Source organism: Colobus angolensis, unplaced genomic scaffold (genome assembly GCF_000951035.1).
Source record: "Colobus angolensis palliatus isolate OR3802 unplaced genomic scaffold, Cang.pa_1.0 Scaffold31, whole genome shotgun sequence".
NCBI classification, from domain to species: Eukaryota; Metazoa; Chordata; class Mammalia; order Primates; family Cercopithecidae; genus Colobus; species Colobus angolensis.
The window spans coordinates 3,833,052-3,850,265 of NW_012116377.1; the positions used below are offsets into that span (position 1 = coordinate 3,833,052).

Here is a 17,214-nt window from a genome sequence, read left to right on the forward strand (position 1 = left end):
GTGTGGCCTCTGCTCAGCTCCTGGGAAGGGGCTTCTGATCCTCTGTCAACATCAAAGGAGCTGGGCCTTGAAAACCTATCTCAGCCTCCCAGTCCGAATGAAGAGCCATTGGACTCTCTTCCTGGGGCATTTGGTTATATACAGCACCGTGCCAGGTTCCCAGAGTGGGTGCTTCAGCTTTGGGCAGCAGTGGATCCTATCTATAGGAACACCGACAGTGACTCCTTGTGTCAGGCAGGTGGGTGTCAGAGTGTCCTCACTTCATAAACAGGGACATTCAGAGGCCTTTGGCCGTTGCCCAACGTCCTGAGGCCAGAGAGCAGTGGAGTGAGCGTAGTGGTCCACAGGCTGTCCCGCCCACATGCTCAGGATGCAGGGACTCACCGTAGGAAGAGGCGGAGAAGATGAAGGGCTGGCGGCAGTTGATGCAGACGTTGCCCAGGTTGTTGAGCAGCGGGTTGTTGGTGGAGCAGCGGTAGCACAAGGGCACCAGCTCCTACAAAACAGCCACGGACTCCCGAGGGCCAGGCTGGGGCAGGCACGTATCCTCCTCCCCCTGGACTCTGGCTACGGGCCCCTGAGGCCTGGCGGCAAGAGGAAAGGCCACCTGGGTGGGCAGGCAGGGAAGGGGCGCCGGGCCCAGGGGCTCCATGCCATGGGGAAACAGGATAAAAGGCCTGCTGAAACACCTAAGCCCTGTCACTTGGGGCCCTGTGCCCAAGACACCTGCACAGGCAGCGCTCAACGGCACTGCTCCCCTGGCAGGAATGACAGTGGCCGCTGCCACCATTAGCCAGCCATTTACCGTGCTCCAGGCACCGTGCAGAGCACATGGCCTGTGCTGGCTCATTTAGCCTCACAACTACCTGTGGGAAAGGGGGAACCCAAGGTGCAGAAAGATGGAGACAGAGCTAGGAGAGGGTGGAGCCAGGATGTGAACCCAGGTCTATTTGATGCAAGTCCTTGCTCTGAGCTTGAGGGAGGGGGTGTGAAAGAAGGAAAATGGCTGGGTTGAAGGAATGTGGGCTGGGAGTGTGGGGTAGATTTGCTGGAGAAACACAGCCTGGTTCCAGAAAGGGCAGAGGTTTCTAGAGTGAGGGTCAGCTCTGGAGCCAGGCCTGGGGTAAAGGCAGAGCCACCTGGGCACAAAGGTGTGGGGCTTGCCTAAGGGAGGGCAAGGAACAAGGGAGACCGGGCTGAGGGCTGGGGCTGGGGTCGGGGACTGTGAGCTGGCACCGGGAGGGACTGCAGGGAGAACAGGGGGTGGACAGGGAAGCACAGGGGAGCTGGCATGGCCAGGCCTGAGCAGGGGGCACAGAGCCTAGAGGGAGCTGCAGCTGTCTCTCTTCAAACGGAACCCAGGCCAGGCAAGAAGGCATGAGATGGCCTCGGGGAGAGGAGAAGCCATCTGCCCAAGGGTGCTGCGTCCTCACCTCACTGTCATGGAAGGGCTTGGCGCGGATGGTCAGGGTACCCAGCTCGATGGACTTTTGGAATCTGGCAGGGATGTACAGGCCACGCAGCTTGTCATAGGCATGCCGAGCCAGCTTGTAGGCACCGAGGGCCTTGCTCTGCTTGGCCAGGGTGAAGAGTATTTTCCTGCCGTGAACAGGGTTAAGGACAGCAGGGGCAACACCAGGCCTAGGAGCTTGCACTGCCTATCCTTGAAGTGAGCCCCAGGCTGGAACACAGCTCGTGCTGGTGCCAGGAGGGCAGAGGAAGGATTGTGGGAAGGCTCTGTGTGCTTGTAAGAGGTGAGTGTTATTTCTTGGATGGCAAGGCCCAGGAATTTTTCCAGATATAAAAACAGCATAGTTTCCATTAATACTTTAACCTTGCTTAGCATCTCTGGGCCTGCTGATGGCTCATCTTGCACCCTGACTAGGCCAAAATGGCTCTTCCTGCCTCACCAAACCTGCCAGCCAGGCCCTCTAGGACGCCTGGCACGAACGGTGCTCTGCTCTCGCCCTGCCAGGTGAGGCCTGGTCAAGACTCCCTGGGGAGCCACACTCAGCCCTGCTCTGAGGCCCCTGGGTGTACCCCACTCTGCCTGCATGCCCTTCCCCAAGGGCCTGGTGGGCAGTTTCTGAGTAGCAGCCTCGCCTGTACTCTGGGGCCCCCTTGGAGCTCCTCAGCCAGAGGCTGATGAGCCTTTGTGCTCTCCTCTCAGGTCACCTCCGATGTTGGCTGCTCCCAGGCCCTCCTGCCCTTCCTCCCACCTCCCTCCCAGTATTCCTGCTCCTGCCCTCTGCAGCGCAGCCCCATCCGCTTCAGCAGCTTTGTGGAGAGTTTCCTTCTGTGTCTCCAGCATGACTGTCAGGAGCCATTTCCAGGTCCCCAGGGGATGGCACAGGGTAAGGCTCAGGGCAGGGGTCCCATCAAGCTGTTGACTCAAACAGAACTTGCTGCAAAGGATGAGTACAGGTGCTCAGCCCCCACAGGCATAGCCCTGACTGCTCCTATGGGGAAAGACGGAGATGCATGCAGCAGAGGTCTGACTCCAGGAAGGCATCCCTTGATTCGGGGTTGTTTCCTCTGAAATGTAAATAATGGGCCTGGAATCCTCTAGCAAGGCCAATTCTTACAACAAAGAGCTCTGCGTTTTTTCCAGTGGAATGCGTTTTCCTTACAGAGGGAAGGTGGTGCTAGGGCTGGGAAGGAGCTGAGAGTACAGTGAGATTTAGAAAAGAACAGGGACAATTATGTCTCATGACATCCAAGACCTTAAAAATCTGGATCATTGCCTGGCAATGATCCAGTACCTAGCTGCACAGGCCCTTCAGGCACCTGCTCTGCTTATGGCACCACTGTGGCCCTCAGTGTCCACAGAAGGAGAGGAAAACCCAAAGGTACACCCTCAGGCCTTGGGACCTGCTGCCTCTCCGGCCCCTCCCACTCAGGGCCCCTCACACCCTCCCACATGCCTTGCTTGCCTCTCCACATGCTGGGTCCTCCCCTGGAACATCCACTTTGCCATCATCCCTGGCTGCCTCGACTTGCATGATGGACATCACCTCCCCCAGGTACACTTCCCTGACCGTGGCCCTGACCTCAGCCTCATTCCACTCACAGACACAGCAAACATCCATCAAAGTAGGCCCTAACTTGTGACCTCCCTCTTTGATGGCAGCTTTGTCACCTGGTGCCTGGCCCAGGGCTTGGGGGCATAGCAGGTGCTATGTATACCTTGGCTGAACAAACACTCCCTCGTCCCCAGTCTGGGGAAGTGCCCAAGGTTCCAAGCCTGAAGGCCTGGTGCTTCTTCCATTTCAGTCACACCTTCATCTGTGGGTTTTAGGAGGAATTGGGACAGTGTGTTGGCCAGAGACCTATTGCTGGGCTCAGCTCAGAGAGCCCTGAAAACTTATCTTCTCTTGGCCTGGGCCCCTGGGCCTCCCTGCTGAGCCTCTACAGCCAAACAGCAGCGGGAGGGTGAGTTCTCTCTCTTCCCTGAGGGCTGCTGAGAGAGGAAGGTTCTGCCAGGAAAGTGCTCTGGAAGGAATTTCTTGGGGCCATTAGACAAGAACTGGGACAGGGGAGGGGTAAGAGAAAGGATACACTTTAGAGATGCCCAAGGGGGTGTCCTTGGGCAGGCTGTGCAGCAGGAACCTGGAGATGTTGAAAAGAGTTTCAGGACGATGGACACTGAATGGATCCTCCTGCAGTGAGAGAAAAGCAAACAGGGATTGAGTTCCTCAACTGAGCTGCTGCTGGGCCAGGCCAAAAGGCAGACACCAATAATTCTGAGTGACATCCACAAGAGCGGCTCTGATTATTGAGTACCCACTGTGTGCTGGGCGCCATACAGTCACTGTCTCATCTGGTCTTTAACATAATAACCTTGTGGTTTGCATTTTTATCCTCACAGTACTGATGAGGAAACCGACACCTAGATAGATGAGTTGCCCAAGTCACCAACTAGAAGAGAGCTGAACTCCTATTCAAACCCAGGTCTGATTCCAAAGCCCAAGAACGTCTTTCTTCCAAGCTGTATTGCCTCTGGAGTTGGTAATGACTCCGTTTCTCTAAACTACTCAAGTTGTCTCCAATTAGCTCTAAAAGAGAAGACCTCTATGCAACTTAGGACATAACCACTGATTCATATAAGCCTGTCTTTCAACAGGGCATTTAGCCCTCTCCAGCATGAACCCACATGCCTCTTCTGTGCTTTCCAACAGCAGCTTGACTGATGTGCCACCAAATGAGCACATACGTGGAGTTCCTCAACTGCTGACCCATTTCCCTGGCTCCTGGCATAGGCACTAACAGGAGGCAGTTAGCACACATTAGTGGAATGATTGGTTTTCGTACCTAGAGGCTGCCAGAAGCTCAGAAGACAAATAGGGAATTTTCTATGTGAGGGTCTATAAAAGGTCAAGAATACCTTATTTTGAAGGCATCTGGCACACTGTACATAAACTGAGATTACCCGTTTCTAATAAAGCTTTAAATAGTGAGGATTAAAGCAGGCCAGCCACTCCTTTTTCTTGTGAGCACTGAAGAAGGGTCTTGTGACGCCCTACTCATCACTGAGCCACCAATGCTTAACCCCTAATTGGTCTAAACTCCTGAGGACTCACTTTGCTCTACACTTCTTCAGTTCAGAGCTTAGCATTTTCTATTTAATTCACACTTAAATTTCTATAGCTTTTGTTAGCTCCAAGAACTCAAGAAAACCTGAGACCACATCCTTTCCAAGGTAAGAACAAGATGAAGTCTGTCTCTGGTTCTACTGCACTAGGTAGGGAAGCTAAGTAACGTCCCAGAAACAATAGGTAGGAGGGGAGTCCTTTCCTCTGGGAAAGAAGCCATGTATCCAGGAAGGACCTGAACTTCCCTTTCCAGTCTTGCCCTGAATCAGTGCTGCTCTCCTGGGACCTGGATGTTGAACCACAAACTACCACTCACCTCCAGGCCTTTGCACAGGCTGTGACCTTTGCCACAAACACCTTTCCTCCTCCTCCTCTGCTTCACTTGTCCCATTTTTACTTTTCTCCCGCCTTCTGGCTGAGGGGCCACCTCCTCCAGGAAGTCTCTTCACAGGCCTCTAAACTTTACCCCTGAGGGACTGCCCGGTTTGCTAGACTGGGACTGACTGTAGGGACAATGTTTTGTTCACCACTGTGTCATCAGGTCTTATCACAGGGTCTATCACACAGTAGGCATTTGTTGAACGAAGGAATGGCCCAATTAAGAAAATTCAGCTGGGATAAGAGCCAGGGCCCCAGCTGGTCTGAGGCCCCTTAGCTCCTAGTCCCATGTAGGTCCTGTGTGTATTAGCAGAGCTCAGTTGTTAGAGACAGGAGCCCTCAGCCCCATACCCCAGGTGAGGAAGAGGACAGGGAGCAGCAGGAGAAAAGTCTAAGGGAAGGAGCTGAGAGCCAGGTTCCGGAGTGGCTTGGGCAAACTGAGGCTGAGCTGGGCCCTGACTTCCAGCCCAAGTTGAGTCTGGGCTCCTTTTGTGGTGGTTTCTCTCCACGTGAGCACCTGATAGAGATGAGGGACCCTAGGGGGTCTTGTTTCAGGAAAGGCAAAGACTGTAAGGGAAGATGAGGTCCCTTGAGATCACTGACCCTGCTGTGGGAAGAGATGTGACACTAGACTGATGGTTGGCCTGCACAGAGCCTGTCAGGAGTCCTTCTTGCCAGACTTTCCCAAGAAGCAAAAAATGTGCTGAGAGGTCAGCACAGATGAGAGGGAAAGAAGTGCCCAAGGTGGAAGGCAGGGCATTTGAGAGGTCAAAGAACTGCAGAAAGGCTGGGTGCAGTGGCTCATGCCTGTAATCCCAGTGCTCTGGGAGGCTCAGGCAGGAGGATCACTTGAGTCCAGCAGTTTGAGGCTGCCATGAGCTATGATCATGCCACCGCACTCCACCTTGGGCGACAGAGATCTCATCTCTGAAAAAAGAGAAATGCCAGACGCCCAGCCGCAGGGAGCAGCCCAGGGAAAGCTGGTGTGAAGCCCTGCCTGCAGCAGCAGTAAGGACAGCTGCCACCTAGGGTCACTCTATGCTGGGTACTCTTCCAATATTAACTCGTCTAATCCTCACAATAATCCCATCAAGTAGATACTGCTGTTATCACTATTTTATAGAGAAGGAAGTGAAGGCCAGAGAAGGTAAATAACACGGTGTCATTTGTGTGTGAGGACTCTCAAGTTTACCCACTAGACCAACATACTAGCCTGCTTTCTCTAAAAGGAGAGAGGGAGGGAAAGGCTAGGAACACAGGCTCCAGTGCCAGCCTATTGAGACTCATATATTGGCTCTGGAATTTGCTGTTTGATAGCAGAATACATTCCTAAATGTGTTTATGTTATACATCATTTCAATGGGCATTTCTCGCTTTATGTTTTTTTGCTAATGAGTTATTACTTGTTGTTTATTTTAGACTATGGAAATGATGTTAGACAAAAAACAAATTCAAGCAATTTTCTTATTTGAGTTCAAAATGGGTCATAAAGCAACAGACACAACTCATAACATCGACAACGCATTTGGCCCAGGGACTGCTAATGAACGTACAGTGCAGTGGTGGTTCAAGAAGTTTTGCAAAGGAGATGAGAGCCTCCAAGATGAGCAGCATAGTGGCTGGCCATGGGAAGTTGACAACAAGCAAGAGCAATCATCGAAGCTGATCCTCTCACAACTACAGGAGAAGTTGCCAAAGAACTCAATGTCAACCATTCTACGGTTGTTTGGCATTTGAAGCAAATTGGAAAGGTGAAAAAGCTCGATAAGTGGGTGCCTCATCAGTGGATCGAAAATGAAAATATAGTCGTTTTGAAGTATTGTCTTCTCTTATTCTATGCAACAACAACAAAACATTTCTCAATCAGATGTGATGTGTGACAAAAAGTGGACTTTATATGACAACCAGTGACGACCAGCTCCAAGGCTGGACTGAGAAAAAGCTCCAAAGCAGTTCCCAAAGCCAGACTTGCACCAAGAAAAGGCCATGGTCACTGTTTGGTGGTCTGCTGCCGGTCTGATCCATTACAGCTTTCTGATCCTGGTGAAACGATTACATTTGAGAAGTATGCTCAGCAAACGGAGGAGATGCACTGAAAACTGCAACACCTGCAGCCAGCACTGGTTAACAGAAAGGGCCCAATTCTTCTTCACCCACCTGACTGCACGTCACACAACCAATGCTTCAAAAGTTGAATGAATTGGGATACAAAATTTTGCCTCATCCACCATATTCACCTGATCTCTTGCCAACCAACTACCACTTCTTCAAGCATCTCAACAACTTTTTGCAGGGAAAATGCTTCCACAACCAGCAGGATGTAGAAAATGCTTTCCAAGAGTTCATTGAATCCCAAAGTATGAATTTTTACACTACAGAAATAAACTTATTTCTCATTGGCAAAAACGTGTTGATCATAATGGTTCCTATTTTGATTAATAAAGATGTGTTTGAGCCTAGTTATAATGATTTAAAATTGTCTGAAACCGCAATTACTTTTGCACCAACCTAATAACCTGTGAGACCTCTCTGTCCAGGGCTTCATTATCATCTGTAAAATGGGGGTGACAGTCCTTCCCTCAAAGTGTGGTTGAAAGGAGGAAATGACTTGATACAATGAAGCCCTCAGTACATTGCCTACTAGGTACTAAGTGCTCAACATCTGTTGGGTGATTGAGGAGATACAGTGGATGAAGAGGCTGTTGACAACCCATCACCTGTTCCTCATTGCCACCAGACAGATTTAAAATGGTTTTCTCAAAGGAATCAGGGAGTGACTAAAAAGAACTATTTGGCTTTCTGGAGACCAAGCCAACACTCTGGTTTCACAGAGAAGGAAACTGAGGGACAGAGAGGGAAAGTGAATTGCTGAAGAATACACAAGTCACTGACAGGGCCAGGGAGGGAACTCGAGCCTTTGGTTAACCTGGGTCTTCGCCCTACTGCAGGAGAGGGCCTCATGGAACTCCCGCCCCCCCTTGCTGGTTAATGCAGAGTTTCCCCGAGTCATCAAAGCCTGCACTGAGGAACTAGCAAGGCCCATTCCAGCTCTGGATTACAATTCAGCAGCCCACTACTTGATGAATGGCAAACAAATAGTCAATCAAGGAAAATCAAACTTTTTCTCCCCAGCGGAGACCAAGATTCCTCAGCAGTTCACTGTGACCAGTGGGTTACATTCCATCCAGTCTGCTGCTCTTTAGACATGCCCAGGACCCCTAGCACAGTAGACGGTACCCTCAGGCGCTGGTGACCCAGCCACCTTACCGTGTGGCGATGGATGGCATGGTAGCCATGGTACAGCTCTGCCAAATGCTGGAAGTGGTGGAACTTGCCAAGCATCATGTCCTTCTGGGCAGGATCTGCTGTGTGCAGCGGGTGGGAGGGGAAACATATCAAACAGTGTCTGTGGCTGCCAACTGGCCCCAGGAGGAGGGGCCAGGCAACAGTACTTTTGCTGGCATCAGTTCTCCCACCACACAGTGTCTGTGCCAGGGTGAGGGACAAAGTGTAGTGAGGGGAAAGGTACTCTGCTTAGGAGTAGGGCCACTCCAGGACAGTGAAGTCTTAGGTGGGCAGGGCATAAGGCCAGGGAGTTTGAGGATATTTTTTGCAGATCTCTCACTGCACCCTCCCAGGTTATTCCCCTCAGGAAGCGACAGCTGCAGCAAGACCCCAGATGTGTCAGAAGAGCCTGCTGGGACAAGGGCAGGCAGACACCAACTGTATTCATGCTTATCTTATGCCTCTTCCCTCTGCTGCTCCTATCAGAAGCATAAGGCACTGGCCAGAACACAAAAATGTGACCTTACACCTGGGCTTGACAATTTTCAAACTGTAAGCATGACTCTGTGAGGCTCCCAGCAACCAAAGGGACCAGGACAAGGGACTCCCACAGGACAGATGGGCATGCAGAGCTCAGGAAGGATTGTGACTTGTTACAAGTCACCTGCAGCCTCCATTCCAGTGTTTCTCCCACCCCTGCATGTGGCCTTTTCCAGTGGAAAAGAACATCTTTCTCTTCCACTTCCAGGGCTCCTTCAGTACATCTTGGGAAGTCTTGTGAAAGAAAGCAGTATTGAAACTGTTTTCCTGGCTGGGATGAGTAAGAATCTGGAGTGCGTTATTGTAAAGTCATCTCTTGTTCATCTTCTCATTTAATTAAAAAAATGTAAAACCCAGTGCTCACCCAGGTCCAGCTATGGGCTCCCAGGTAGCACGGGAGAGAGATGCTCTGAATGAGCAATGCAGGGCTAGACCTGCCAACTGTAACCCCAGGACGGTCCTCATACCATTCTGATGGGCAAACTGGAAAAAGATGACACACCAGATTATGCCACTGCAAGGCAGGCTTATGGACAATACACCCAATAAACAAGCCCAGAGCTTTAATTAAAATGTTCCAGCTCTTCTGATGTTTATCAGAAGTGGGGCTTGGGAAAACAGTGGTCTGGCTGATGTTTACGCACCTTGAGCTATATCGAGGCATTGCATGGACAGCATCCAGTAATAATAGGCAGCATCATTAAACCTGCTCTCTGCCACGGCATTGTTTGTGAGTTGCTCCAGCACCTGGACCGCTTCTCTCTGTCGCCCGGCCTTGTGGAATGCTGTAGGAGTGGTGGAGGGAGGAAAAAAGCACATGCAATTTAGGATGACACTCAGGAGGCAGGATGGAGCTCTGTGGGGCTTGCACAGGGCTGCTTTGGAAGTAGGACACTCATTGGAGCATCTGCAGTGCTTCATTGCTGGGATGGAGCTTCTCTAAATAACCGAGGCTACATCCTGGAAAAAGTACAGTAAGACAAATTCCTTTTTGGCTGGGAAAAGGTGACCGACTTTGAAAAGCATGGCAGAAAGGAAAAACTGGAGGGGCCAAATTCCAGGGCAAAGTCTAAGAGTGAAACTTGCTCATCTTCAGTGAGGTTCTGCCCCCTGCTCATTCCAGGGCAAAGTTTTGTGACTCCTAAGGTGATACAAACAGGACCTGCCACTTTACTGCACTTGGAGGTTTGCAAAATGCTTTTGTTGCTAATCACCTCACTGGATCCTCACCACAGACTTATGAAGAAGGAAAATTATCCCCCTTTTTATGAGCAATGAAATGGACTTTGCAAGATGGAGGTAAAGCGTCACACCCGAGGTCCCAGAACCAAGCCCAACTCTTCAGTTTCTCTTCAAATGACCGCTTTTCAGTGACCACTTTGAAGGATCTACCTCAGTTCTCACAACCATTTGTGAAAACAAGCAAAAAAACTCTCAATCATTCCTACACTGTTTAACAGATATTTTCTGAGTATCTACTATGTGGCCAGCCCCTTGAGATGTTGGTGGCTGATAGTCAAGCACTTGTAGCCATGTCACTTGGTACATGTGGGCATTCAAATGATCCTAATCCTCTGCCTTCAGAGAAGGAGAAGGTCTGGCCTTTGTTCCATTCTCATATACAATCTCTTGTCTGAGTACCAAGTTACTATGGTGATGGATTCTTGGAAGGGTAGACACAGACAGATGGATAGGTTGATGTGTTTTGCCCAAACATGCAGATACTTCAGCAACTGGATGCTCTGGAAATGCTGAAGCAGCAGAGAATGTGCTATCCTTCAATGAGGGCTTTCGGTTGAGAGCTCCAACAGGGAGACATTTGTTCTGCAATGTGTCCGGAGGTGGCAACGGTTACCATATAGAAGTGCAAATCAGATGCTATGGAACATGAAACACTCAACTTCAATTAGAAGGCTAAATAGGCAGCAAAACAGAAAAATCAGGTTCCCCAGTCAGCGAGGTACTGGTTTAATTCTGGCTCTGCTGCTGACTAGATTTGTGACTTGGCATGGCACATTTAGCCCCTTCATCCTTGCACAGCTGTTGGCAAGATTCAAGGTTACATAGGTTAAGTGCTCAGCCAGGGCCTGACACAGAGAGGGAAGTCAATTTTAAAAAATATGATTAATAACATCAGCGAAAGTTCTATACTTGCTTTGGCTCCAATTTCAGATGCTGTTGTATGTTGTGTGCAGCCCATTTTACCAACAGAAATCTTGAGGAGCAGAAGTCACCCATTTATCTGAGCCAGAAATAGAAGCTGAGTTTCTATTCTCAGTAGAGGTGAGACCGTGCCTCACACTGTGTGGCAATCCTCCCTTATTGTCCTCATGGCACCCTGGCTCACATTACCTCCCTGCCACTTCCTAGCTATGAAACTTCAGGCAAATTTCTTCACCTCTTTACCCTTCAGTTTTCTCATCTGCAAAATGGGAATCATAATGATGGTAGCTATACCATAGGGCTGTTGTGAGGATTAAATGGGAAGATACACTGCAGTGCACAGCACTTTGCTCAGTAACCACAGAGGCTTGGAGAGGAGGCAGCACCTCTTAAGGGCCTGTAGCAAGTGAGTGTGGCCCAGAAGGGTGTGACTCCAAAGCCAATGGTCTTTCCATGCTCCATAGTCTTTCACCACCAAACAATCACATTCCCAGGATGAAGTCATCTATCTTGGGATCTACAGATGGGAAGGGCTTGGTAGCCTTCCTGAAATGTATATCTTGGCAGTGACTTCTCCTGCTCCTTCTAGAAGGTGACAGTCTGTGTTGCCTACCTTTCTGGGCTTCCTCAAAGCGATCGTTCTCTGCTAGCCACTGAGCATACGGCATGTAGATGTCATCCTTAAACTCAGGATTCTTCTCACCCAAAGCAAAGGCCTGGGGGAAGGAGCAAATGAAGTCTTAATAAAACTGCCCCTGCAGCCCCCATGAAAACACTGCACTTGGCTGAATTCATTAGGGATGTCATATTTTGCCAGCCTGACAACTCAGAGAGGGAGAGTGCCTCCCCGCAAAAACTACCCACAGAAACGCAAAAACAAATCAGCTCTTCGAAAACAAAAGGCAATTAACAGCAATATGCAAGCGACTGGATTCAGTAACAACACAGTCTGTTTCTGGACCACAGAAGCGGCACAGAATTGGAAACATTTTATTTTGAGGGTTTGCGTGGGCTCCTGTAGTGCTGCAAACAGATTTCTTTTAATTGCAGGCGATACCTAAGGAAACAGAATTGACATTATCATCATTACCACTTCTTATCAGTTGTCAAAGATGACTGCGGGCTTTGAGCTGTATGGACCCACTGACTACTTCTCACCTAAGCCCCAGAATCACCTGTCAGGCCAGGAGAACTGGACATGAGCCATGGGGAGAAAGTCTGCCTGATGCACAGTGAGGTCTGAGTCATTCTAAGATGCTCTAATCTGTGCTGCTTCAGAAATCTAATAAATTTCTCTTGAGAAGCCACCATTGCCTCTGTGCCTAGCCCCACCTTTTCTCATGAGTGACCTCAACACCTCACCAAATGGAGCCATCCAGAGAGCAGACAACAGTCAGATGGCTCCTCTCAGTGAAGGCTGTGCTTTCACTCTAAAATGGACCATGACGGGTGGGTGGCTGAGTTGGGGGAGGATCCTGGCACAGCTCCTAATCCTCTCGGGGATGGATTTCTCTGAAGGGCACAGGGAGCTGACGAGCTGGAGGGTGGGAGTTGGCCACAGAAGGGGCAGCATTAGCTGCTTCTGCCAGCCTCAGGCTGGCCACTTTTCTCACTGGCCTGGCTAATTCTTTACAGCCCCCAACACCAGAGAGAGAAGCAGTGGTTGTGGGGTGGGGGCAGAGAAGGGAGGGAAAAAACTGGCCCCTGAAATGGCTCTCGCAGTCTGGATCTGGAAAGCACAGATGGTGCTTTCTGCCAAAATGTTACCCAGCAGGTTTTAAATGTCACGCAGGTGCATCTCCACATCAGCCACGTGTCTGAGCCTGTGGTGCTGGTCAGAGGCAGCTCAGCCCAATGGCAGGCACTGGAGCGCTCGCGTTCACACTCACATCCCCGGTGCCTGTCACCACCCTGGCACAGAGCTGGCTGTCAGTAACGATTTTCTCAATGACTGAATGAACGGACAAGTGGAAAGGCGCTCCACAATTCTGTGGCTCAGAGAATTCGAGGTTAAGTTGCCTGACTGCCAGCTCAATGTTCCTTTCATCATGAGGGCAGCTTCTCTCCATCTGAACCCCAAGGACCCCTGTACCCACCCACCTGTATCCCAGGGCTCAAGTGGGGCCCCAGCCCACAAGGCCTGCTTTCCCCTCACCTCATCCCAGCGCTGGGTCTCCACGTGCAGCTGCACCAGGGACTTGAGGTCACCCATCTTCAGGTAGGTCTCGGCAGCATAGCCAGGGCTGTCCAGCTTCTTGAGGTAGGTAGCACACAGCAGCAGCGGCTCGCGCTCAGCCTTGTCCAGCTTGCGGGCGATGTCGATCAACCTGGAGAGGGAAGGGGCAGGTGGGGAGGGGCTCTAGGTCTTGTCAAGGGCAGGCCGTATGTCCATTCATTCTGCGGTCCCCAATGTTGATACCGTGCCATGGCCCCTGGGAATTGCTCAGTGGTTAGTTATTAAATATATGAATACACACTCCAGAAACATCACCAGGGACCAGGAGAGGTGGCCTTTACAGGATCCTGTGAGCCACCTCGTGTATGTTTCTCGGAAGTCACTGAGCTATCCAGGAGGGCACAGAAACAATTATCTCCTAATCCCCTACCGGTACCCAGATGATGCCATGAGCTTTCCCATGCATGAAATCAGAATCTTTACCACCCTAAGAGGTGGGCACTATTATTTCCATCTCTCAGATGAGAAGAATAAAGTCTGGGGGGAAGGTGAAGCACCCAGCCCAAGACTCAACAGCCAGGAAGTGGCCCAGTGCTCTTTCCACCACAGGTGCAGGAATTCTCACAGAAAAGTGGAGGCCAAGGCATAAGAATACCTCAATGACTGTGAGGTGAGTGTGGGGCCTGCTCTGAGCTCTGGAGAAAGGCCTGTAGGAAGTCTTCCCTGTCCTCCTGGCCACGGTGCTGACCAAAGGGAGGAGCCGCAGGGACCCACTGGCTCACCACTGCTTCCCCATGGTGAGCAGCCCTCCCATTGCTCATGGGGACATGACGCCTAGATAGAATGCGCTTGTTCTCTCCGGTCAGGCTGGAATTTGGAGTCAAACTAACTCTCCCAGGAGAAAGGGTTCTACCCAGGCTAGTCTTGGTGGGAAAGGAAGGAGAAGCAGCTGTAATGAATCCCTGTCTCAGAGACAGGCAAGGCACGGAGGCCTGTCAGTCTACACTTAGAATAATAATGGCATCTAAAAATAACACTGCTCAGCAGAAAAAGGACACATTTTTAGGGAAAGGTGGCATAGACAGGCCTTAAAGCCTTAGAAACCTTCCCACCCATCACACCCAATGTCCCTGGAGGAAAGGCACCTTTTATAGCCACATCTGGAAAGTGAACAGAACATGCTTAATGTGTTTCTTGAATTACTCAAGTACCCTCAGAGTAACCTGACACATAGCACTTACAAATGAAAGTGACATGAAAAGCCAGACAAGAGAACAGGGGACCCTAAATGTGCCTGGCTCTCTTCTATATGAACCCCTTCACTTAAAGAAAAATGTGGGGAACAAAATCTGTGCCTCTGTCTTAAAAAAATTACTATTGGACAAGAAAATGGGGTGGTAGGACATCTACCAAGGTCCCTTTGTAAGGGGCCGACACACCAATTATTAATATATGGCAGCACTCAAGGAAACAATTTAATCATTAACCAGCCTCCTCCGTATCCCCAAATCCTGGCTGGGCCACTGCTACCTGTAGACCACAACGTTGTTTCCAGAAGAATCAACAGCCTTTAGGAACCAGCCTAAGCCACCCTCAGGAGCTTGTCCCATCATGTCCTCTGACTGCCGCAGCAGCACGTGCATGTGTGTTTGCGCATGCGTGAGCCTGAAGCTCACTGACTGGGAGGACAAAGCCTTCCCCATGAAGGTCTGGTGCACTGAGTCCCAAGGCTGAATCCATCCTGTCTCAGTGCTGCCCCACCCCAACCCCCTCCTCTCCCTGTTGTCCACCTTGACGAATGGTGTAACCCACCAGCAGCCACAGAGCAAAGCCAGCCTGATACTCACCCCTGCCCCACCACCCTGGGATGGGTCACTTGGTTCTAACTCTGCTACTTCTCTTTCATGTCCTCAGCTACCAAGTTCCCTCCTGCTCTACTGCACTAGCCAGTTATCTGGTCTCCATTCTACCCGCCTGCCTGAGGGGGTGTCTGACTGTACAACCCTGACCGTAGGTGGTCACTCGCTATTGGCAAATCTAAGCACCTCCATTTGGCATTGGAGGCCCTTCCAGTGTGGCCAGCCCACTTCCCCCAACCCACAGCCCACGTCCTTCACCCTCCCATTCCCACACGTCTTTTACTCCAACCAGAGCTGACTTGCTGTGTTCCTGCTGTACTTCCTGCCTGCATTTCCTTTCCCCCCATCTCTATTTACCTCTTGGAATTCTTCAAGGTCCCCTCATGCAAAGAGTGTCTCCTAAGAGAAGACATCCATGGTTCCTCCCATGAGAATTCTTCCCTGGAACTTGTTTTTGTTCCTACCATTAGACATGTAGTTGGAATTGACATTGGCCAGATTAGAGGCTAAAGCTCAGCTCTACAACTTTCCAGCTACCTGGACTTTGGAAGTAACTTGTCCCTTTAGCTTCTGTTTCATCATCTGCAAGGCGGGCGAGGAGACACCAGCCCTGATGGCATGGGTGGAAAACCTAATGCCTGGAAGGTTAGCACAGCGTCTAGGTTGTAGTGAGCGCTCAGCAAATGGCAGCTGTGATGTCCTGGTGTCTCCTCTTCCCTGGTCCCTACCATCCCTTCCCCTAATGACTCCGCAAGCTCCTGGAAGGCAGCTACTGCCTTGTGCAATCTCTGTGTCTCCTTAAGAACCTAGCCACTATCACATTAGCTTTAGATAATTAGAGAAGCACTATTTGTTCCCTTGCCAGTCAAGAGGTGACATGTGATGACATGCTGCCAAATGCTTCTCGGGGCAGGGACCAAAACCTACATGTCAACCCAGCCATGGTCACCACAGATCTCGATGGCCTTGACGTGCTCTCCTGCTGAGACGTACATCTCCACGGCGGCTTTGGGCTCCTTGATATTTCTGGCCCAGTCAGCCTGTTTGGTGATTAGCATCTTTGTTTCTTTGGGGTCTCCAGATCCAAGGAAATCCTGAGGAAGCACAACAAACAAAAACACTCTGGATCAGAACTTCCTGTGCCAGCGTTACATCAGGCTTTTCTAGCAGCAAGGGCAGGCTCCACATGGCTGAAGCAGGCAACCAGGAGGCAGGCAGGGCCCGTCCCTGAGGGGCTGAGTGGGGGGAGTCCCAGGTCTCGGGAAGAGTGATCTCAGGCTGCCCTGCAGGTGTTCCTGGGGGATCCTGGGACAGTGTCAATCAAGGACACTGGCCCCCAGTGCTTCCTTCCCGTCTCACAAATGGGCATTTGTTCATCGGTTAAACAACACTTTCTAGACTATTTGGGGTCCTGCACATGAAGTCTGCAGGCTCGGGGGTTCATGATCGGGCTGTCTCTCTCTCACATAGTTTGGTAAATACATGATTATTCCTAAACAGCAATGAGACAACCTGATGCACAATTCCAAATATCGAGCCCTGTCATCTTTATTCAGATCGTATGGCTGACACCACATGCTTCAGAGTGGGCTGAGCATGGGTTCCCCTAAACTTACACAAACAAAATGACTTACAGTTTGCCGGCCCTCCGTGCCCTCCATGCCCTCTCTGAATCACCAGCAAACACTCTGTGCCCTGAACTAGGGAATCATTGCATGGTCTTTGCCCCAGTTACTTGCCTGGAACAGATAACAAGCAAACCTCTCTCTGGTTAGTTGCTTCTCAGCTGAATGGTTAGGGATCCTGTCCTGAGGTCAGGTCTGCAGGGGTGAGGACCTGATCCGACAGTGGGACAGCAGGAGATCATGGGGGGATCTGAGGCAGGGAAGGTGCTCAGGAGAGGACCTGAGAAGGAAGAGACGACTGTGGTCCTGGAGGCTCAGGGGTCAGGCCTAGAGCCTGTGTTCCTTTGGCCTCAGCAGGGGCCCTCTGAAGTGGTATGCCCAGCTTCTCTGGGCTGGCCCTAGAATGTGTGAAAAACAGCTTTAGAACATCACCTCTTTTCAGGGTAGTTACCCAAAATACACATGTGGGAGTTTGCCAGAGTCAAGGCAGCTTTTAAAGGTGGAGCTTTTCTTTTTTTTTTTGAGACGGAGTCTCGCTCTGTTGCCCAGGCTGGAGTGCAGTGGCCAGATCTCAGCTCACTGCAAGCTCCGCCTCC

General features: G+C 50.7%; 1 protein-coding gene across 1 annotated transcript in view; it reads right to left on the reverse strand.

The window, feature by feature from the left end:
* IFT122 (intraflagellar transport 122) overlaps window positions 1–17,214 on the reverse strand; it is an 88,345-nt gene that overhangs the window by 3,624 nt on the left and 67,507 nt on the right. Inside the window, exons 19-26 of the mRNA XM_011950847.1 lie at window positions 15,921–16,087; window positions 13,114–13,285; window positions 11,572–11,674; window positions 9,440–9,580; window positions 8,238–8,332; window positions 3,559–3,659; window positions 1,434–1,599; window positions 385–496 (exon numbers count right to left, since the gene is read on the reverse strand). Of these exons, the coding sequence (XP_011806237.1) occupies window positions 385–496; window positions 1,434–1,599; window positions 3,559–3,659; window positions 8,238–8,332; window positions 9,440–9,580; window positions 11,572–11,674; window positions 13,114–13,285; window positions 15,921–16,087 (1,057 nt within the window). The remainder of the gene's footprint in view (window positions 1–384; window positions 497–1,433; window positions 1,600–3,558; window positions 3,660–8,237; window positions 8,333–9,439; window positions 9,581–11,571; window positions 11,675–13,113; window positions 13,286–15,920; window positions 16,088–17,214) is intronic.